Here is a 22602-nt window from a genome sequence, read left to right on the forward strand (position 1 = left end):
ACAAGTCATGGTGGTACCCGCCAGGTCCTCAGCCCTGAGTTAGCCCCAGCAGCACAGACACCAGCCAACAGTTGCAGCAACTCCTTGTACGCTACGGAAATGTTACAAAAGATTTGCACACAGCCCCAGCTCCTCGTGTGGGAAGACCCTCTCCACAAACACAGCACCTGAGACCATCGCATGGAGAAAGAGATGGAGGAGAAAGACAGAAAAGACCGCTGGGATAGCCCTGCTCTGACTGCGCTCCTCGTGAGTGCCAAAACAGCCATTAATTCTTTGATTCCTAAAGTCTTCTGACTTCCTACTGGAGGAAAAGGACACGAAGGACCTGCTCGGGACTGTTCTGAAGAGGGCTTTACCTAACCTAAGTCTAGTGCCTCCCACAAATCACCTCATGATACACACCGTGACGTTTTTGGGCTGCCCAGTGTTTACTCCTGGGTTTGTCACCAAGCTGCCCAAAAGACAATTCAGCATCCCTCAAGAGATGGAAACAAGCATGAGGAGTACCCCAGAAGAAAAGCTGCCTTCATGTCAGCAACTTATGTACAGGTTACGCTGTGCCTGAGCTCTTTGGGACCAGGACTCTCGTAGGGAATAAAAACAAGCATTGAAGCTGTTTCTGAAACACCTGATGCAGGGGAAATGATGAGAGACTCGGTAGATCTGAGCCCTGTGCCTCTCCAGCTCTACAGGTAGGATAAGGAGGAGAGCCACAGCCCTCCTGGGCTTATTATGCAGGCTGTCTGACAAAGCGCTGGGAGTAGAGGAGCTATGGGAAGGAGGAGGAGAATCTGAGGTACTCGGCCTGTGCTGAGACAATGTGACTGGTGCTAAAACAGAGAGAAAAGGAGAAGTATGAGGCAAACAACTTCAGGACCTCCTCTGCCATAGCACTGGGAAGGAGCCAAGAAGGAAAGGCAGAAGCAGCAGAATCCCGAATGCTGACTGGTGAAAGAAGGAAACAACTGGCAGAGGGCTTCAGAGCAGAACATGAAGTCCTGTTCTGAACTCTGATCAGGAGGGGCAACAACACTGGGTGCGAGTGTGTCTATGTGCATGTCTGCATGCACACCTGCAAAGGTGCACAGGTATCAGTGTGTGCCTGTCTGCACACGCATGTGCCTGCCTTCTGGTGCACACCTCTGTCTGTGCACGTTCATGTCTGCACGGGTACGCTGAACGGCATCGGATGCAACAGAGAGCAAGGCAGCTCCGTTTGGAGAGCTAATGCATTCACCCGAGTCTTTAGGGCACCCTTGACTGGTGGCTCAGGTTTGTGCTTCCTGCTGTAATGTCGAGAAGGAAGCAGTCAAAGCAGACCAGCAGGGAGCTGTTTGCAAACAAGTTCTGCATCACAACCCTGAATTTGCTACCACGGTGTATGCTTAACTCCTGGTCTCGCTCAGCCTCCCCAGAATTAATTATTTTGCTTTTTCTGCCCTCTGGAATAGAAGACTTTTTTTTTTTTTTTAAATCTCACTGTCTTTTCTTGCTGGAAGATTTTAGGATCTCAGCTGCGGGCTGAGTATTTCCAGCTAATTCATTAAAAGGAAGTGAGCTCTGCAACTTGGGTTAAATGGAAAAGGAATCAGCTGAGGAAGCAGTTGGAAGAAAGACCAGCAGGAAGTTGATGGGAGAACCACAACACAGACCAGCACCGAGAAAGCAGACGTGGGAGGCGATCTGATAGGGGGCATCTGCCTGCTTGGTTCTGCTTTCTCCACTCCTCCTGTACTCAAACGCAGTCAGGCACTGCAGGACCCAACGTCTCTGGTCACAGAGAGCATACACACAGGGGCTCACCAGTTAGCAAGAAGCCAGAAATGGGTTGGAAAACCTCCAGCACACCTCCAAGAGACCCGCAGCATTAGTGACACGCAGGTATCCATCCCTGGGCAGGCCCGACAGCCGCAAGGCCGATCACTGCAAGATGCCTGACCCCACAGGACACTGTGGTGTGCTGCGACATGTTCCCGTGCTGAAACCAGGAACACCCCCTCTGGCTCAGCAGCTGGTGTCACCGAGTGCCATGCATCGTTGCACTGTAGCAGCATGCCCCAAGATCGCCAGTAGGTCAAGCAATCCTGCATGCACAGCAAGTGCCAGGGCATGCGGAAAGACCTACTTGTTCCAGTGACTCTTGGAGTTCTTGTAGAGCGCTGGAAACATGATCGGGAGAATTTTGGCTGCGTTATCGCTGATCAGGCTCATGATATATTCGTTGTTCCAATAGTACAGTGCTCGCTCTGCCACCTGCAGTGGGAGAGAAACCCGTCCTTGGAGAGGCTCCTTCCAGCCACACCTGTGGTGCACATGGAAACTGTGCGGTGCTGAGAGCAGAGCTTGCCACCGCTCAGCTGAAGAGCAAACGCTTCCCCGCAGCACAGGCAGCAGGGCTGACCTCGGCCACCTTCTACGTGGCCATTTATTCCCTCTGCCTAGAGCTATTACCCTTAGCTTTTGCCAGACACTTCTCACTTTCCTACCTCATGACTAAGCTAGTCTAACATCATCCTGATGGCTCCGTCACCCTTTACACAACACTTGAGCACAGCAATGTCATCCTCTCCGGGTCCTAGCACAGATCCACTCCAAGCCTCTTTCATTTCCTCAGGCTGCACTCTGCAAGGCTCCATTTCTACCACTCCTCCCTGGCCTTCTCCACAGCACAGTCTCTCTGGACTTTCAAGCATGCTTCAGGCACCAGGCCCACCATTCATCCCCAGATCTAAAAGGGTGAAAGTATGGAAAATCTTGGGGCAGCCACCTTGCTCTGCCAATTCAAACAGGTCTAGCAAGCTTCCATACTGCGATGGATTCAATCACAGTTCTTCATATTTAATGACAAATCTCAGCAATGCAGTCCCCACGCTGCGGATAAATTTCTGCATTTAGTGCTAGCTGGAGGGTGACAAACAGCTAGGAAGAGAGGCATCCGGTCTGTTTGGTATTTCAGCTGCCAGAGAACTCACTACATCCCCTTAACCTGTCATTTCACCTGAGTAAAGAAAGTGAAACTTGTCTCATGTCACTTGCCTAGCTTTGGTTTCTACCTATTTGATCTCATTAGGCCTTTGTCTGCTAGACTAACACACAATCCACTTGGAGAAAACTCTCTCCCACGAAGGTATGCAGACCTACCATGAAGTCAATTCCTATTTGTGTTCTCAGGCAAGCTACAGACACCAAAACTGCTCCGTCTTACCGTATGGAACGCCTCTGAGGTTTATGCCCCTAGACTGTGAGGTGTTTGCACCTTGTCCAGGTTTTTCAGTCTTACTTTGCAAAGAGCTGACAGTGGAAGAGGCCTGCTCTGCAGTACAGGATGCCTCTCCCCCAGCCTTTGCCCTTTCCCTTTCAAGCCCCCTCATTCCCTACTGCTGCAACTTCCACGCACAAAGCTCCTGCTGGTCCTTTGGTGCCCATCCACCACCCGTGTAACCCACAGCCAGCTGGGGTTACCAAGCTCCCCGAGCCCTTCCCAGAGTCAATCCCTTTCAGGGAGCAGTGGTCTTCTACACACACACAACCTAGGCTGGCTGACCTCGTTTTTGTACTGAACACCTGCCTTTGTACCTCACTGTGTAAGAAGCCAGCCTGCCTCACCGAGCAGTTGCACCCACTCTGAGGGCTCTGCCACCACTCAACACCCCACCCAGGGCCGGGTGAGTCGCGTGTTTCATCAGCGAGCCGTGCATCTGCCTCCTGCACACTGTGGCAAACGAAAACACTTGGTGAAGAACAGCTGCAAGGAGCTACCTGCAGCTCCTACCACCCCGCAGATTTTCAGCCCTAGGACTATCATCCAGAGACTGCTTTAGCCTGGTACCGCGGGTAGCTTCCTTCAGTGGCACCAAGGAAGAAGCACAGAATCACAGAATTTCTAGGTTGGAAGAGACCTCAAGATCATCGAGTCCAACCTCTAACCTAACACTAACAGTCCCCACTAAACCTAAGCACACTCTGACACTTCCAGTACGCCATCAGCTACACCAGAATTACACAAAGTACCTTCTCCGAAGCCACCTTCATTCCACGGCCTCTCTTTGATTGGCCTCACACCAGTGCTGTGGTCAGCTTGGTCCTGCTGTGACAGGGTGACACTGGATGGCTCTCCCCATAACACACGGTGCAGCAGGAGGGGGGCCTCTAATCAGCTTAGTTTTCGCTTTGGATGAGCTGGCTCTGAGGCTGGGGCGAGGATTCTCACCCCTCCCAGCACACGGCTCCCCAGTACTCACCCTGGTGACACCTCCGTCACCACTAATCCACGGAGCTCAAGAGCTGCGACAATACCCGCGCGTGCCAAGTGGGTTACAAGGCAGCGCCCTACCCGCTCCCCGAGCTGGGACACACCTGGAAGTGTGGGCTGGAGACACACTTGGCCAGCTGCCTGAACAAGGGCTCCATGACTTTCACAAACTCGGACGGCTCGATCACATCCAGGATCTCTTCCAGCTCGTTTAAGAACATCACCTCCTTGGGACTGTGTGTTTTCGGCCAGAACTTCAGCAAGCCCACGATCACCTGAGTGGGGAGGAGGCACGGACACAGCGTTAGAAGTTAACATCAGCTGCAAAATGAGATTTTAAAGGTCTGGTCACAACTGCAGAAGAGAAAAAGTAACAGAAGTAACAAGACTTCCTCAGAGAGTCAGGGTGGGTTACCAGGGAAGAAGGCCAAGTACAAACTCTGCCAAGTTGCACGCAAGACAGCAGCAGTGCCCAGGGTGAGAAAGTTACGTGCTACCAGCACAGAGCTCAAAACTCCTTCCCCAAGCACAGTTTAACAACAAAGGCTCGAGACAGAGCGGGCTGGGGCTGCCAGAGGGGGCAGAGCAACACGGGAGGATCAACTAGTAGAGTCAGAAATGCTGCAGAGAGGGTGATTAAGGAATCATTATCCAATGCATTGCAGAGCTGGAATACTCGGAAGCACCCAATAAATAATGCAATGGTCAGGTTCAGCCCAGGCAACAGGAAGTACCAGCACACACTGATTTACAGTGGATTAACTGGATTACAGAGCTCGTTCGTTGAAGGCTTTGTGGAGCAAACTTTCTGGAGCAAATGTGCTCCAGAAGGGAACAGGTAAGTTCGTGGAGGCTAAACCCAATGATGATGATTAAATTTGACAAAGCAGATCTAACTTCTGGGGGAGGAAACTATTGCTTACAGGACTGTGGAAGGAAGTACTAAGAGAAGAGCTATATTCCACTTGATTTATTTATTATTTCTGCTTCCCTCCCTACCCATCTGCTTCTAGGCACTGTCAAAGACAGGGTCCAAGATCCTGCAGACCTTTGCTCTGGGGGAAACACTGGTGTGGCATTTACAGAAACACTGACTCTGTGCTCTAACTCTACAGCCATTGGATTCAGACAACTGCTGCTAACAGCTACTCTTTCAAACCATGTCCTTAGATCCGATTCTGAGCATCTAAGAGGAATTTCATTGGGGAAAGCAAGAGCAACGTTTGTTTCCACCAAGCCAAGGCTCAGGAAGCCAGCAGCTGGATATCCTCGCTGTTCTTCATTACTCAGGTCTGCCAGCCAGGCTGGAGTTAGCTCCAGTGACTCAGACAATTCCTCCTACAGCTAAGGTGGTACGAGGTGTGTCGGGTCTGCCTTCACTCCTCCCGAGCACATCTGACGTCTTGCTCACCTGGCAGGCGGTCAGGCTGCTGTAATGCAGGAGCTCCCATGCCAAGCCTTGCTGAGCAAGCTTCTGGGAGGCACACTCCAAGCCAGTGCGGGCCTAGGAAGATCTGGCCTCCTTCCAGCACTGGTGGCAACAGCTCCTGGTGCAGTCTGAGCCCTGCTGGTGCACAACCCCTGTAATTTTCCAAGGCTTCAATAGCCCCCGTAATACCAGTAGTCTGTTCGAAACCTTCGCAAGGAGGATGCTTCATCGACAGGGCTGTGATAATATGGCCTTGGTCTGGCTGGTCAGGATCCAACAAAATGGCCCGCTGAAGGTAGTGAAATTGGGTCGTTCCACTGCTTTCCACAAACATCCAAGCAGACCTGGGTGTCTAATCCATGGACCACCAACTCCAGAAGCAGCAACGAGCTATGGAGCTCTACTATCTGTATAAGCTGCAGAATGGATTGGAAATATTGACAGATTTTCTATTTCTCTTTTATCCCTCACTCTACAGCGAGAGCCCTGGCAGGAGGCTGCTGGGCTGGATTTCAGCCACAGGAAGTGCTCAGCATGATCAGGAAGCCACCTTACACAATTTGTTGCAGAGGAGGCTTTCGGGAACACAGGAAATGGAGGTCCTACACTGAAGAGAAAAGCGAGGAGGTCTGCTTCAGCACTGCTGGTGTCAGAGCTGCAGAGCCAGAAAGCTGACAACAGCTGACCAGCTTCCACCCAGTACCATCGGGCTCACCACAAACGCACACATTTCAGCCAAAGAACAGAACGACCTCAGCTAGTGCTACTCATTAAAATGCTCACACGTTCTGGTGCTCCCTGCTCCAGTGACACAAGCACACGTTCTTTGGCCATCTGCTGTTTTGAGGTTGTGAAGCTCAGCTCTGCAGAAGACGTTTCCTGGCCTCCAGGAGGTGGAGAAACATTTGTCTCCTGCTTGCACCCTCTGCCAAGCCAGCATATAGCCTGGCTACCACTGCAGGCCCGCGTAGCCAGGAACTGGAATATTGGAGGGCTCCACTGCTCACACATTTTAGAACTGGATGTTTCAGCAGCACTCCATCCTGGAGGCATATGTCTCTACACTGAGACTTAGCACTGTGGAGTTAGCCTACGGATGCTAGAGCAGAAGGAATATTTTCATCAAGAAGCAGGGGCTTGCCTACGTAGATGCCAGGTTCCTAACCTCACCCTCATGGTTCCTTGGCCAGTTCTGGCAGTCTGGAGTGAACTTGTGCTATTCCAAGGCCCCGTGATCTCGTGCTGGTTCCATTAGATATAAGACAGAAACATGCTTTGTCTCTGCAGAATCCGTCACAAGCTGAAAGCCCTGTTCTGAAAAGACACTCCATAATTTTCTTTCTGCTGCACCAAGACCTGAAGCACAAAAGCAAACTCCAAACCACCTTCCTGAAGCTTTCAGGGCAGAATGCAAAAGGCTTGCACATGAGCAGCACTGCCCCTTCTGCCCACAGGGTGCCAGGCAAGTACAGTAAACAATCTCGATGCCTCTCAGCCTCTCCAGCCCTTTTTCCTTCTTGCTGAATTGTAAAGAAACTGTGAAACTTTCTGGGACTTGACTGACACGCAGAGGTTAAGCAAGGTTACTCACCGGCTCTGTCAAGCTGCTGTCTTTCTCCAAGAACTGTACAACACAGTACGCCAACTGCAGGAGAGAACACAGCGAGATTAGAGCAGCCCCAAATGTGCTGGAGATTAAAATGCTGCCACCGCCACCCACAGCTGGAAGTCACGTTAGGCCCTCCACAGCGCGTGTGACAAAGCAGACAGCTGCAGCTCCAAAGGAATCCAGTTCTTCTGATGGCAATCGGGGGCTTACGGAGACCAAGCAGGCAGGACCTGAGCTCAGGACATTTGTGCAGCGCAGAGGATACAACGTGAGGCACCTAGAGCCATCTGCAGCTAATACATTCAAATGCAAGCACAGCCACATGCAGGGGAGGGAGCAAACTCAACTATCAACAAGCCCTACCCGCATAAAAATGAGGCTGTGAAAATAGATAGCACTGTTCAGTACCCATTTTTCACTTTCTAGCCTGAGTCCCAATCTTCTCCGCTTTTCTCTTCTCTTATTACTTATAAATGACAAGAAATTAATCTCTGTACCAGCCTAGCAGCCCAGCACACTGATTTCTCCGCATATCTCAGCCATGACTAAGAGATGACACACCACAGATGACTGGAGCTCAGAAATTTTACCTCCCTGGTTTCAGCAGGGCACCAATATTTCATAAACTTGCAGCACAGAAAGGCAGAGCAGGCCAGAGCATTCGCTCAGCAGGTAATGACAGGATATCCTCCTATCAGCCAGGGGCAAAAAGCACACGTATACACACGCGGGCCCAGACACTACAAGGCTGGGACAAACCACCACGATTAAAGGGTAGCCCCGAACATCTTACACCAAGAAGTTTGTGTAATACAGCAATGCAGCCTGCTGAATATCTACAAGAAAGCCTGAATGAACACTTTTGCAATAATCTGCCCTGGGAATTTGAAGCACTTCTCACCTGTGGGTGGTAGACACTGAGAGACTTCACCTTGTGCAGCGGTAACAAGACCCTGATGAGGAACATCTTGTGCTCTTCCTTCAGCGGCAAAGCAAACCCATTGATTATGCTGAGAAGAAACAAATATTCTATTTAATGTCTTCCCCCAGCGGAAATACATTATCTCCCACTTCAAAAGAATCCCTGAGATGTCCTAGCTCTCTCATTAGGAACTTGAGAAAGCACCAACCAGCAGAAGTGCAGTCGCTGGGGCCCAACCCTGCACACCCCGCTCAGTAAGAGCACGTTTCCTCAGCTGGAAACTGGTCTCAAACACAACAGAACAGCAAACAAACATGGGGAGGAGAAGGCTACTGCCACATTTATCAGAAGGCTGGAGAGGGCTTTCACTGTGTGCTTCACCAGACTGAGACCCTCTGAAAGAGGTGGCTCCTGCAAGAACAACTGAAAGAAGGCAGTGCCAGCTCACGCAGCACGGTGGGCTAGGATAGCTCACCCACCGCGGGCCCTCTGGGACTTCCAAAAATGCCCTTACCTTCCCAGGATCTCCAGCAGCTCTGCAATCCCATTGTGGTGCTCTGTTTCATAGATGAACCTAAAGAGAAGAGACGAATGACAGGTCATTGCCGGTCATTGCCAAGTGCTGGACCCAGTCTGATTAGCAAAAGGAAGGACAAGCAACGGAGATGAGGATTTTCCTAGCAAAAAGCAGAACTCCAAGACAGCAGGGCAAGGCGTAAGAGTTTGAAGCAAGTATTCTATTCACAGACCCCAGATCAGCACAATCTCAAAGAAGCTAACACTCACCAGTCCCAGCATTTGCTATGTATGCTGAAGGTACAACTACCAAATTGTCACAGCTCTTAGGCAGAGGTGAATGCTATCCACACCTCAGCAGCGTGACGTAACTGAGCCACCTGGCTAATCAAAGTCTGGATAACAGATGGATTCCCGTTCTAGTGCCCAGGATTTATCTCACTGGATTGTACCACCCATCCAGCAAGCCAGCGGCGCTGAGAAACATCTCACCTGTAAAATATATTGTTGATCTGCCGCCTCACGTACGCTCGCAGACCCAGGAACTTGCCATAGATCCTGTGCAGAATCGTCTTTAGGAAGTCTCGTTCTCTGGGGTCTTCGCTGTCAAAGAGATCCAGCAGCTGCGGGGACACCAAGTCAGTCAGTGTCTGCACACTGCCTGGTGGGACAGCGCTACAGGCAATGCTGGGCAGCGCTCCTGCTCAGCACAAGTGGCTCTTCCAGATGAGCCTTCAGCACCCTTATCACAGCAGCTGCTCCCCTGAAACATGCAGCCTCCTATCCACCAGCAGAACCTTTCATCTCCTAAAGCATGGCAGTGGCCAAAACAATCTCCAAAGCTGTGAGTTCCTGGGCTTCCCTTCAAAGCCCCCACTGCCCCGCTCCTCCTGTACAATGATGAGCTCCAGGGACCACAGCTCACACACCTTTTTGCCCTGCTCAGAGAATTCGGGCTGCTCTTTCAATATAAGACATGGGAAGAAAGAAACCCCCCCATCATCTGGCACCTCCTGACACAGACAGACTATATGTGTAACCCCTGGGCCAAAGCCTGCTGCACATCCTTCCCAGAGGTGCTGCACAGAGGCAGGGGCTACGATTACTTACAGACAGTACAAATTTCTGGTCGATGTATTTCTTCGCTATGTTCGGCTGGAAGTCAGGTGACTCCAGGAACCTCAGGAAGAACTCGTACACCAGCTGGGGAAGAAGAAAGAGAGATCACTTAGAAATCCCCCCCTCAACGGTGTTTACTGCATGTTTTAAATCTTTTCCTTCTCCTTAAGGATTTGGGGGAAAGCTGAGAGGCCTGAATGGGGGCACAGAAGACACAGGAACATGTTTCAGCTGCCCTCAGTATGATGGAGAGTGTCACATTAACTGTCCAAGTCTACATGAGATCCCATCACCTTAGCTCCCGCCAAAGACAACAGCCACCTGCTCAGATGAAGACACTGCACTTGGGAAACCCTTCTCCTACCTCCAGCCCCTGCCTGTACAGAGAACAGAAACCCCCAGAAGAGATGGCAACGGCTTAGATTTCCTTGGAAGCTTTCAAGACACGCCAAGGAAGAACAGAAAAGCGAAGACATTAAATGACCCCAGGACAACACATCGTGTCCTCTGACTCATGGGGACGGGCTCCAGGTTGGCTTGACCCTGCTAAACCATGTGAGATCCACGTTGTGTCCCCCTTGGGGGAAAAAGGCCGGCTTGCTTTGAGAAGGCTGCCAGCACTGAAACAATAACTTCTAGTTCTGTCCTAGATGGGCAAGACTATCTGAGGGCTGACCCTGCTGAAAATGTTTCTGAGGAACCCCTACACCAAACCAGGGCGCTGCATCCTACTACAGGGTGCCAAGCAATGCCATTCCCACCAACCCTACACCACCCGCAGCAGTGAGAAGCTGTTAACCAGTGTTGCGGAACTGCTCCTTATTTCCCGGCTATTTTTTGCTTCATCCTGCCGTGACTGCCTCTTGTTCTGCCTTTGTCACCTTGACAGCCTGTCTCCATGCAGGCACCTGGGGAGATCCTCATGAGCTCACTCCCTGACTTCCAGTTCTCAGCTCTGTTACACCATGACTACTCTTGCCTTCAAATCTCTTTTAATGTACATTGTCTTAAAGGCTACTTCTCAGGACATGCAGCTTACTGAAAAGATCCTTGGTCCCCTTCCCTCTTCGTCCCCTCCAGTTCCCTGTCCTTTTCTGGTCGTGTCTGCTCCCAGTTAATGCACCTGGATCACATCCAGCACACAGGTGACGTGTTAGCGGGTGCTGGCACAGGTTTTATTTTGGCAACAGGCACTCTTCTTCCTCCACATGCCTCCTAGGGAGCACGGCAAGAAGAGACAAGGGTGCTACCTCTAATTCTGCTGAAGCCTGGAGGATGAGGGCTCTTGAGCCTTTGTGAGGGAAATTAACGCTGCAGGGATTTGCTTCTTACGTAGGCAATACAGCACGACTCCCTCTACTCCCAGCAAAGCGTTCACTTCCAGCCCACCTCTGTGCCACACGGGACGATGGGAATCTGCAGGTAAATGCTGCACAGATCCAGCAGCCTGCTTCCAGGACAGCCCTGCACTGCCTCTGACCCACGCGTGGCAGGCCTTGCCCTTCCCTCTCCAGCACACAGCAAGCCTCGCTTGCTGGGGCAGGCAGCAAGGTGACACGGACTCCTGAGTCCCCAGAGATGAATTGATCAGCTCCCTATCCTGCTCCTCCTCACCTGGAGGTGCGGCCAGGCAGCCTCTAACGTAGGCTCATCTTCCTCGGGGTCAAACTCCGCACCCGTGGGATTGGATGACGGCGGGAGCGTCCGGAAGAGGTTCACTGAAAACTGAGGGGAGCAAAAAGAGGTATGAATGCCAGCCCCGAGCTTCACGGCGGTCCTCCCAGCAGCAAACCCCTCAGCGCTGTGATTTGCCATAGCTGTGCCCACAGAAAGCTCCCCTTCTAGAGGCTGCAGGGTTACAGATCGCACGTGAACTCCACGAGTGCAGCCTGGGCCAGGGACAAAAGCTTCCAGCTCAATAAAGGAAGGGGTAAGACTGGGGTCATGCTGCTCTCTGGCAAACCCATGTTTCTCCCTCTCTGTCTCCCTCCCAAAAGCACATGCTTCTGAGCAGTCCCTTCCTCTAACACGCGAGCACAGGCTGGCCTCACGCCCTACCATGATTACAGCCTCAGGATAGATGGCCTCGGTGACGACGTCACGGTTGTGCGTGATGTATTCTACCATCTCGTTGAGTCCCGCTCGCTTCACCTCCTTGAACTTCAAGTCGCTGAGGGGGTCGGAGATGAAGTCGAAAAGCACGCAGCACTGCCGCAGCTTCTGGATGAAAAGCTCTTCGCGTTCGTGCGGAGGAGCATCTGGAAGAGAAAGCAAGGATGCCTGTCCTTGGAGGTGGGCAGAGCACCTACCTGGCTCGTCCAGAGATGGCTCCCATCAGAGCCAACAGCCCCACAGTGACAGGGGGAGCTGGGCAGAGCACGCGGCAGGCTCGTTGTCTTCCCAGAGAGCAGCCCAAAGGAGAGGGGCCAAGGTAGCAGAGGCCCTGCACTAACGGCATTCTCCTTTTGGTATTTTGCCACTGGAAACTGTGCTGCGAGGGCCAGCCAGGAGAACCTACACCTCGCTTGCAGAATGAGTGCTGAGCTGCAAGGCACTGCCCCTGCTGAAAAGGCTCCTCCTATCCCTGTGAACAATGTCAGCAGTGGGCCTGGCTGAGCGACTGCTGAAAACGCTTTCTCCTTGCACTTAAGGCATCTTTAATTGCCCCATTACGGAGACTAACTGCTAATGCTGTGTAATTGCCCTAATGCAGGCAAGTTCAATAGCGCTACCAGAGTTTGCAATGGAAGGAGGAGGAGGAGGAGGAGGAGGAGGAGAACTGCTCCTCTCCCAGGACCGCACAGCTGCAGGAAGCATGAGCAGCCTGCACCGAGGACTCTGCACCTTGCCACCTTCCTGCATAATCTGCAGGACCTGAAGCAGTCTCAAGTTAACTTGAGCACCAGGGCTTCAATCAGCTCAAATGGGAAGGCAACAAAGCTCACACTCCTTTTCTTTTAGGCTTCCCATCAACTCCCAGCCCGTTGCCACGCCAAGCACCTTTCCCAGAGCCATCCCTGCAGCACAGCTGGCAGGAGGCTAGCAGGACACTGCCAGGGGCCCTCTAGAAAGAGCCCTCACACCACAGCGCTCTGCCTGGAGGAAGAACAGCTCATCAGGCAGGCCACCCTGTACCTTTGAGGGCTGGGAGCTTTTGCAGTTCCCGGTTTTTGCTCAGATTGAAGCGAGAAGAGCTGTGCCGACGCTCCTTCTTCACAATCTGCGGTCCCCCCGAGTACTTGATCTTGTTCAGCTGGGTCGGAGGGGGAGCACTGTTACTGGGACGCTTATTCGAAGTCGGCTGCTGCTGCTGCTGCTGCGGCTGCTGCTGCGGCTGCTGGGCCTGATGAGAAAACAGAGGAGAATTCATGAGCTTTTACCTTCAAGCCTCACAAAGAGTCAGGTGTAATCAGCGTCTTTTTGGCCTGAAGAAACGGAGCACATTTTGCACTGCTGGACTCTCATTTCAGCACATCTCACCTGCTTCTGCAAGGCTCTAGACCGGTTGGTTGCACTTGCAGCACACTTGCAAAGTGGGCATCAGTTTTATTCACCCCTGGGAGGTTCCACGAAGGCATCAGAGCCTCCTGGTACATGGGGCGCTAGAGATATGGAAAGCAAAGCCACGTCTTGCCACAAGCTGCTAGAATTTACTGACACAAACTCTTTGCTTGAGCTCTCCCCCAGCAGACATTCTCTCCACTTTGTGCTTGTTAAACAGCACTTGCCTGTTAACAGCAAGTTGTTTATTTTCTTGCATTTCCTTATTTTCAGTGGGTCACCAGAAACTCAAGGCAGTGTTTTTGCAGCTCAGCTCTGTTTGGCTGAAGCTCTGATGGTCCTGCCTGGGCCCTAATGGCTAACTAACTAATCCCATGCCACCACACTGACCTAACTCACGGAAAACACGTGGAAAAGGGTGCATCCCAACACAGCACCCAGCACAGTTCCCGTCCCCTGGCTCAGCCAACTCCTCCCAGCTGGCACACAAAGCCAAGGAGCTGCAAGGGGAATCAGTTCAGGGCCCCACAGGGATAGTGCATTGGGGGGGGAGGTGGGTGAAACCCTTGCACGTCAGTCCCTTCAGTACAAACACACACCTCCCCGGGACGCCACCGTGTAGGATTTTGGGGGAAAGCTCCAGCAGAGCAGCAGCTTGTCCGGGCTCTCCTCCAAACAAGATTCAGCCAGTATTTTCCTGCGAGGAGCAGCCTAGCTGCAGCTTACCCAAGACAGGAACAGCCCTTACCCAAGCCGAGCCCTGACGCTTCCCAAAGAGGTGCAGCACAGCAGCGCTGCGCAAGAAGCAGAGTACACACCCACACGGGGCTTGCAAGAGATCTCGAATGGTTCTGCTTCAAACTCAGCCCCGAACCAAGGTGGGGGGAAGACGAGAAGATCCAAACTCCCTGCAGTTGAGATTTGGTTCAGTTCTTTGTGTGGAGCAGCACGGTCTGATGAAGAGAGGAGGGAGCGAGACAAGCCTTGTGATGAGCGCAGCTGCACCTGCCAGAACCAGCAGGCCCAGACCACAAACTGGAGGCAGCAAATCCTGACCAGGGGTCTCCCCTCAGCAGCCAAACTGGGCTGAACCCTTGCTGGAGCCCTTCCAGGAGCGAAATACATCCCTCACCCCGACCGTTTGGGTAGCAGGGCAGCCTGAGGCACCCAGATGCTGCCCTGCCACCTTAGGGGAGGCGAGTCCTCTGCTCTGGGTCACTCTTCTCCTTCAACGGGGAAGGAGGGCAGGATGTGAATGCCGAGCCACCACGGGGGGCAGATGATACAGAGGAAAACCAAAGATGTGTCAGCAGCCCGACAGGTAATGCTGAGGGAAGCGGGGCACCTGGACTGCCCTAGAAGACATGTGGGGCTGACAGGACATGTCTGTGCGTTCCCCACCCACTCAGGAACGCCCCAGGCAAATGTTCCCAGCTCGGTACACGCACCGCATGCTCCCAGCTTACAGCCACGCTCCCCTCACCAGGGGCTCTGCAGGACTCCTTGCCCCCAGCGCCCGCGGTCCTCGACACGCAGCTTCGGATTTAACCACTGGGCGCTCAGGAAGCAGACACACCGACGCAGAAACCACACAGCCGAGTTCACCACAGCAAATCTGCTGGTGGGGAAGGTCGGGTAGGCTGCGCCCATGCTGCAGCGCTCAGGGGGGTTAGGAAGGATTGATCCTCTCTGGGCTTTTCTGGCGTTGGACTGAGTTCTTGCTTTCAGGAGGTGGCAGGCCCGCTGTCCCCTCTCCCTTCAGTACCTCCTACCTCCGTCACATGAATCAGGAGCGAGGAGGCTCGCTTCAAGTTCCCTAACGCAGCCTCCATCCTTGAGATCACCGCAGGCTGCGAGGACTGAAGGCTTTCCCCTTCACGACCTCGCCAACCCTTCCCCTGGCGTGGCCACCAGCTCCCTGCCACGGGCACGGCTCCGCCTGCTCCCAGCACCCCCACGGCAAGCCCTGCTGCCCGCCTGCCGAAGCCAGCGGCACCAAGCGCGGTGCAGCAGCCCCACCTTCCCCTCTGCGGAGGAGCCAAGAGGATGGGCTGGCCCCAGTCGCACCCGGGGTTTCAGCTCCCCCAGCTCCTTGGCATTTCCTCCCTGCTGGTTCCCACCGCCTCTCCTTCTCCTCCTCCTCGCGGGGAACTTGTCGGTGCACGTTGCTGAGCCCCGGGCCCCAAACCTCAGGCTCGGGGCCGTTTCAGTGGCAGCTCTGCTCCGCTCTCCTGCCCATCCATGACCTCACCTCTGCAGGCACTCCCACTGCAGCTGGGCGCATCGCCGCCGCTCCGCCAGCCCTTCTGCCTCGCCGGTCCCTGGAGCATCCCCCGCTCGCTAAGCTCCTCAGCCCGGATCTGCTCTCAGCTCCTCCTCCTCCTCCGATGACTCTTCCCTTCCCATCCCTCAAGTCAGTACCTGCTCCCTTTGTCTCTCGCTACCCGGCTTCCCTATTAAAAACCGAGCTCCCTGCCTCCGAGGTAACAGCAGCACGCCGGAAGGCCTGGCCCTGAATAATCGACTCCAGGTACTGCAGCACCGAGCCCCGCGGAGGCGGCTGCAGAAGATGTAAGGCGGTGGCTCGGTGAGAAGGAGCACCCCCCTCTCCCGGAGCCGCACACCCCATCCGCCAGGCTGCGAGCTGCCCTTGGGGCTGCACGGCAACTCCTCTTCCCTCTTCCCTGCTGCTGCTAATCCCCGCTCCCACTTCCAGGTCATTAACTCTCCTCCCCACCCAGCTGCCTCTCCCAGTCGCTCTGGCCAGGAGGAGTAACTCTGTCTCATCCTCTCACCCAACACCGCCTTGGTCTCTGACATTATTTCTTTTTTCTCCTTAAACAGCCACAGAGAAATTCTCTCCGTTCATACCTCCATCACGTTCCACAAACCACACAACCCTTTTATTTCCCACCCCCACATCTTCCTCCACAGCCCCCGTCTCTCCCAGACAAAACTGCCCCTCCAAAGGCAGGGGTTTCCTGCCCCCTTTGGCCCCCTCTGCAGAGACCCCCACAGGAGGTCCTCAGCTGGGATCCGCGAAGCCAGAGCTGCTCCTCGCAGAGCTTTGCTCATTCCACCAGCCGGACAACTTGCCTGCAAAACGAGTCCCAGCTTTTGGGCTAAATGAGGGCTGCCAGCCCTTCCCTGCTCCTTGGAGTACAGCGTGAGGGAGGAAAGCAGCCACTGGAAGAGGAGCGCCCAAACACTGCTCTGCTCCAAGCCCCTCAGCCATCTGAGAGCCGAGGAAAGGTGACAATTCCCTTTGGCGCTCACAGCTTTCACCTTCAGAAAAGCACCCAGACAACCACAACTCCACGGAAGAATTCAGAGGGTGCAAGACTCCCACAATGGCAGCAGAGGCACCAACCCCACCACACAATACTGCTCTGGGTGTTTCACGAGGAAAAACCCCCTCCTGCTTCCAACAGGAGGAAGGAGCCTCAATCCCAGCACACGCACCAAATTCCTTCCAGTCCCCCAACGTGAAAGTCAGAAATACCTTTCTGTGCCTCCTGAAGAGCAGGAAAATTGCATTCAAACTGGCATACATTTCTTCTGAGCAAGCAAAGAGCTCTCTTCCATTCTGCAGCAAGGCAGTCTGGAGGCAGGAAAGCACCGAGAGGGAACGACTCCACTGCAAGCTCAACAGGGAAATGGAGACGAGACCTGTGGCAGTGGCACATTGCAGAGGTGTCTCCTTTCTGCTCTCTGTTCCTATGATCAAAGGAGACCCAGCTTTCCATCTTAAAGAAGGGCTGGAGTTTGTTTGGGGTATGAGGAAGTGGCTGGGTATGTTTTGTGGGAGGGAGGGTTAGACACAACACCTCCAAGTTTCTCCTGCGCCGAGGAACAACCAGACATTATGTGCCATGTCAGGTCACGGAGGGAAGCTCGCAGCCTGAGCTGTTCCCCCAGTCAGCAGCCGGCTCTCCAGCAGGCTGTCTGCACCTCTGGGCACAGAATAAAACGGGCAGAGGCCAGGATGAGGATGGGATAGAGAAAAAGGATCTAGGAAACTGCCACCTGCTCCAAGGAAACAAACTCAGCTGATTCCTACACAGCAGGCTGGCCATGAGCAGGGCTTGAACCCTGAAGTGGAGCAGCTGTGGCAGGTCTGCAACCCAGGTCTGTGCTTTGGAAGAGACTCTAAAATACCCATATTTTGACCACAACGTTCCCACTGAACTACAGATTTCCTCCTGGTCTTCATTAGCCTTAATTCTCCTCCCTGAGACCCTCCAGATCCTAAGTGCAACGTGCTCCAGATAAGACTTGAGCACGCAGGCTTCTATGGACAGAGAAGCGGCACAACTTGTTCGCCAAACTGCAGTATGAAAATAAATAAAATACCCACATACACACGGGCATCCTTCCCTGAACATGTGTACAACGCTCCTCCCAGCCAAGTCTCAAAACCTGCAGCCACGCTGTTTGAGTGCTGCTCAGAAAAGCTGCAGTTCACCCAAGTTTTTGCTAGTTCTAGCCCCGCTTATCATCTTATCACGTCCTGCTGAGGCCATCCTAATACATCTGGCCTGGCAGCATCCAAATTGAGAGCGAAAGAGGCTCTGCGTAGCTGGGAATAGACCGTGCCTTTTCGTGAGTAATGCTGCGTTCAGCGATGAGGCTGTAATACCGAAGGAGAATCATTTCATCTCCAGCACTTCACCCCTATTCTTCGAGGTGTCCTAGCAATTATTTCGTAGTCTCACTCCCCCAGAAAATGCCTCAGAAGAACAAGTTCTTTTTGCTGCAGCTCCTCACTACTCTCCCACTCTGACACAAGGTGACAACAGGGTTTATTGTGCTTCGCTCTGACAGGAGCACGGAAGCTGCTCCAGCCTGTCAGCCTTCCTCCTCCCTGAGAGCTGCGGCTCCTCTCGCTCCGCACGCTCCGTGCGCAGCGCTTGCCATCAGCGTTGTGCCAACTCTCTCCTCGCAGGGCCGCGGGGTACGGGACTCACCCCGTCTCCTCCTCAAGCTGCCATCACTCCCTTTGGGCTGAATTTGACAGGGCACTAACTCCACCTCAACTTTTAGGTTTCGGCGGCTCCGTGAGACGCCGGGGAAGTGTGCTAGCCGGCGGGGCGGCCGCAGGACACCCCCAGGCGTGAGACACCGCTCTTCCTCGAGGATGCGCAGGGCTGGAAGCCTGGTGGCAGCCTTACCTCCTCCGAATTCTCTGCCCCGCCATCCTTCCCTCCACCACCTCCAGCCTTCGGAGCGCTTTTGGCTGACTTCGGAGACTCCTGGAGGGGCGACAAGACACGGGGGGGGGGCGGCTTTCACCTCGTGCCACCCCTCCCAGGACCCCCCTAGAGGGTTAGGGTGGGGATAAAGGGATGGAGGGTGGATAAAAGAGGGAGGGGGGGGGGGTGGATGTCGGTGCCCCCCCCCCCAGGCGCGCCCCCGCCGCCCTCCTGCACCAGCCGCCCCGCCCCCTGCCGGCCGCAGCCCCGCGTGCGCGCGCCCCCGCCTCAACGGCCGCGCCGTGAGGGGAAACAGGGCCGCGGCGGGGAGGGGGTGAAGGCAACGGCAAGGCCCCGCCGCTGAGGGCTGAAGGCTCTGGGGGAGCCCCCCGGGGACCCGTCCCGGCCTCACCTTCTCCTTCTTGAGCTTGTAGGGCATGGTGAGCGCCCGGCCCCGGCCCCAGCCCCGGCCGCGGTCCCGGCCCCGGCCCCTGCCGCTCCGCTCCCGCCGCCGCCGCCGCCGCCGCCGCCTGCGCCCGGGCCCGGCCGCGGCTCCCCGCTCCCATTGGGCCAGCGGCGGGAGCCTGCCTAGCAACTGCTGACGCCGCCGCCGCGCCGCCGCAGCGCGGGGGGATTTTCTGATTGGTGGAGAGGGAGAAAGGGAGGGAGGGGGGTGCTGAGGGGATGGGGATGGGGATGGGGATGGGGGGGGGGGAGCTGCCTCAGCCTCCTCGCCTCAGGGGGTGCCTCCTCGCTGCAGGGTTTGGGCACCACAGGGGCGAGGCTCGTGAGATCCCACCTAAGCACCGCGCTCAGCCCCCAACACCAGGGTGTAGGGCTTGGGGATGTGGGTTAGGGGAGGGCTCGGTGGTCTCGGAGGTCTCTGACAGGCTGGGGGGTTCTGTGAAGGGCAAGGACCTCCGGGAGGGCTGTGAGGATGACCAGGGGGCATCTCTGCTAGGAAGATGGGCTGAGGGAGTTGAGGTTGCCCAGACTGGAGAAGAGAAGGTTCTGGAGAGACCTTATAGTGTCCTTTCAGTATCTAAAAAGTCCTACAAAAAAGCTAGAGAGGAGGTCTACTTCGAAATGTAGTGACAGGACGAGGGGGAATGGCTTTTAACTAAAAGAGGGTAGACTTAGATTAGAAATTAGGAAGCAATTCATCACCATGAGGGTGGTGAGGCACTGGAACAGGTTGCCCAGAAAAGTTCTGAGTTCCCCCTCCCTGGAAGTGTTCAAGATCGGTTCGGACGGGACCCTGGGCTACCTGGTCTAGCAGAAAGTGCTACACCACCATCAGCTGGCTCCAGGTGGGCTTTGTGCACCTAGGCACAACCCTCTGAGCCTGCCCACTGAGCCAGCTTTCAGACCATCACACTGTCTGCTCATTAGTTTGTCCGTGATGCTCACACTGGGGTGCTGAAAGCCCTTCTCAGGTCAAGAGAAGCAACATTCGTTGCTCTCCCCTCGCCCAGTCCTCTCACTACAGAAGGCCATCAGGTTGCCTCAGCGTTATTTCTCCTTCATAAATCCATGACACCTGCTCCTGATCATCTTCTTGCCTTCCGTGCATCTCAAACGCTTTCCAGCATTACTTGCTCCTTCACCTCCCCGGGGATCAGGGAAAGGCTGACCAGTCGGTGGTTCCCTGGGTGCTCCTTTTTGCCCTCCTTGAAGAGGGCAGGGAGATGAGCTTTCTTCCAGTCCTCGCGAACTTCTCTCCGTCACCATGACCTCACGCAGAGCATCGAGAGTGGTTTGTAAGGACATCACCCTCAGCATGTGTGCCATCAGGTCCTGTGCCCTTGTCTCCATCCAGTTTTTTTCAATGTTCCTCAACCTGACGCTCTCCTCCCTCTCTTCCTTACTGCAGACATTCCCTCCAGCCTCAGGGGCCTGAAGGCAGCAAAGGTCAGGAAGTTTCCTTGCGGCTGCTGACCCCAAAGCGTTCCCTTGCAGCCTACCTCGGCGCCACGTGGGAATACAGCCATCTACAGGCGGCTGCCGCACAGAGCAGCCACATATTCCAGTGTCAGTCAATTACAGACATCCTAAATCTGGGATTTTTGCTGTAGTAAGGGAGTAGGGTCAACAAAGCTGATATTTTTGTCAAAGTTGTGTTTTGAGGTGGTTTCCTTCTTAACTTACAACTTCCCAGGCCTAGCTTGGAGTGGGACAAGGGAAACGCTGAGTTCTCCTGCGCTTTGCTAGGAAGCCAGCTGACGATATCGAGCTTGGCTGCTCCAGGCTGTAGTTCTGTCACCTGGCCAGCAGACTGCCTGCGAGAGCTGGACTGAGATGCCTTTGTGTTTTCCTCTGTCATCTGGATTCTGCAGAACTGTCCCGTGCCCTTGGAAATGCATGCTGCACTGCAGAGGAAGGAGCTAAATGGGACCTAGGACCAGCCTATGGCTTTACCAGAGTAGCCTGAATGCCTTCTGCGTCTGGAACAAATAACACATCTGGGTAGAAGATTCCCATCAATCTTCTCTATTGAAAAAAACTAAACACGGGGTCAATCTTTTCAAGCTCATCAGTTAAACAAATCTAGCGAGGCACGTGGGGAAAATTTCCTTGAGTCTATTATATACAGCAATGCCTTCCCCCTTACAACAAAGACGTAACGCCCAGCAAAGTCACGCTTACAAGTCTGGCAGCGAGGCTGTAAGCAGAGGTGACATTGAACTGTATAGATGGTATTTGCTCAGCCATACCTGGGGAAAAATGTTTCCAGAGGTCAGCTGAGCTTTGCATGCGCCTGGACAGAATCCCCTGATGCCTGCTGGCAGCACAGCAATTCCTGAAGTGCTGCTAATGCTCCAGTGATGGAGGTAGGATGTGTGGGGCTGCTTCCAGGCGCCTGCAGTGGGAGCCAGCTGCGGTGCTGCAAAGCCCTCACACCACCCATCAAGCACAAACTTGTGCAAACAATTTAAGATAAAGCATTTCTGTCTCAATGCTTAAGAAAAGAGTGTAATTTGCTTGTAGCATCAGGTTTCCCTACTTATCCTCCCAGACAGAAGCAGCTTGAGGAACAGAAAGCTGTGGGTGTCCATCCTCCTAGCAGGTCTCTGTGGATTTTCAGAGGTACTGCTGCCTTTCTCAGTGGTGTAGTCTCCTTGTGCTCTGCTTCGAGTCTCTTCTCATTGGCTTTTGCCCCCTTTCAAGCACCTCGTCCTCAGAAGTGGCTTTGTCCTTGCCTTTTCTATTTGCTCTGCTGCTTTGAATAGCCTTGTGCTTTCCAGAGACTTATTCCCCAGTAGTCTTCTCACGAGAATTTTCTCCTGGCTTTTTTTTTTTTTTTTTTTTTTTTTTTTGCGTTCCTTCAGTGTCTCCTTCTCTGGGTTTTGTCTTTTGCGGAGACTTTTAAGAGCTTCATCCACAGCCAAACACATCTATCATCCCTTCTCTTGCTAATGTTACTTACGATCTGTGCTCAGTCGCTGTCCTTTGCTTTCCATCTTCAGGTGCAGCTGCCTGTGGAGAACACAGGGTAGGAAGGAGACTGGCACAGCTGCAGTCCAGCAGGCTGTGTCCTTGCCCTATGGCCTGTGTCCACACCTCTTCCAGCTCATTCCAGACACATAGAAACCTTACGGAAGGTGTCCTTGCCCACAGGGATACTTTCTACTAGAGCTCTACAATAATCTTCAGTTGTGCCCTGAGCTAAGAAATACCAAATTCTTTCTCAACTTTTTCTCTGACTGGATTTTCCTGTTCTTCCTGCACATATTCTCTTTGCAGAACCACACAGAGTTACTGGCTGCTGAGAAATCCTGTGGCAGCACATTCCCCAGGCTGTTTTGCATTGTTCAGATGAAGTATTTGGTGACCGCAGACAGTAAAATCTCACCCTAGCTTGCCTGTAACAGCAGCAGAAGCATGGTTTGTAGGTGACCCTTGCATTGACCACTCCCATCGAGTCCACAGTTTGGGATTAAGAATGGATGCTGCGCATTGATTTCTGTGAGTGGGCAAATTTATGATGCCACATTCATCTCTTACAATAGGTCAGAGGGATAAGTACTGATCCCAAATGGGAGAACCTCTCTCATATTC

At 53.7% G+C, this 22602-nt stretch overlaps 1 protein-coding gene across 3 annotated transcripts in view; it reads right to left on the reverse strand.

The window, feature by feature from the left end:
• PPP2R5D (protein phosphatase 2 regulatory subunit B'delta) overlaps positions 1 to 19113 on the reverse strand; it is a 29005-nt gene extending 9892 nt beyond the window's left edge. The window contains exons 1-13 of one of the 3 annotated variants that reach the window (XM_072035388.1): positions 18956 to 19113; positions 18523 to 18603; positions 16854 to 17068; positions 12986 to 13193; positions 11909 to 12108; positions 11465 to 11575; positions 9842 to 9934; positions 9224 to 9354; positions 8730 to 8789; positions 8195 to 8303; positions 7276 to 7329; positions 4360 to 4530; positions 2129 to 2256 (exon numbers count right to left, since the gene is read on the reverse strand). In XM_072035388.1, the coding sequence (XP_071891489.1) occupies positions 2129 to 2256; positions 4360 to 4530; positions 7276 to 7329; positions 8195 to 8303; positions 8730 to 8789; positions 9224 to 9354; positions 9842 to 9934; positions 11465 to 11575; positions 11909 to 12108; positions 12986 to 13193; positions 16854 to 17068; positions 18523 to 18603; positions 18956 to 19109 (1715 nt within the window). In that variant the 5' untranslated portion in view covers positions 19110 to 19113. Of the gene's footprint in view, positions 1 to 2128; positions 2257 to 4359; positions 4531 to 7275; positions 7330 to 8194; positions 8304 to 8729; positions 8790 to 9223; positions 9355 to 9841; positions 9935 to 11464; positions 11576 to 11908; positions 12109 to 12985; positions 13194 to 15602; positions 15742 to 16853; positions 17069 to 18522; positions 18604 to 18955 lie in introns of those variants that run through there. The other 2 variants (XM_027453527.3, XM_072035389.1) reach the window with 2 other exon arrangements.
• Between the last annotated feature and the right edge of the window lie 3489 nt (positions 19114 to 22602).

This window comes from Anas platyrhynchos, chromosome 3, assembly GCF_047663525.1.
Source record: "Anas platyrhynchos isolate ZD024472 breed Pekin duck chromosome 3, IASCAAS_PekinDuck_T2T, whole genome shotgun sequence".
NCBI classification, from domain to species: domain Eukaryota; kingdom Metazoa; phylum Chordata; class Aves; order Anseriformes; family Anatidae; genus Anas; species Anas platyrhynchos.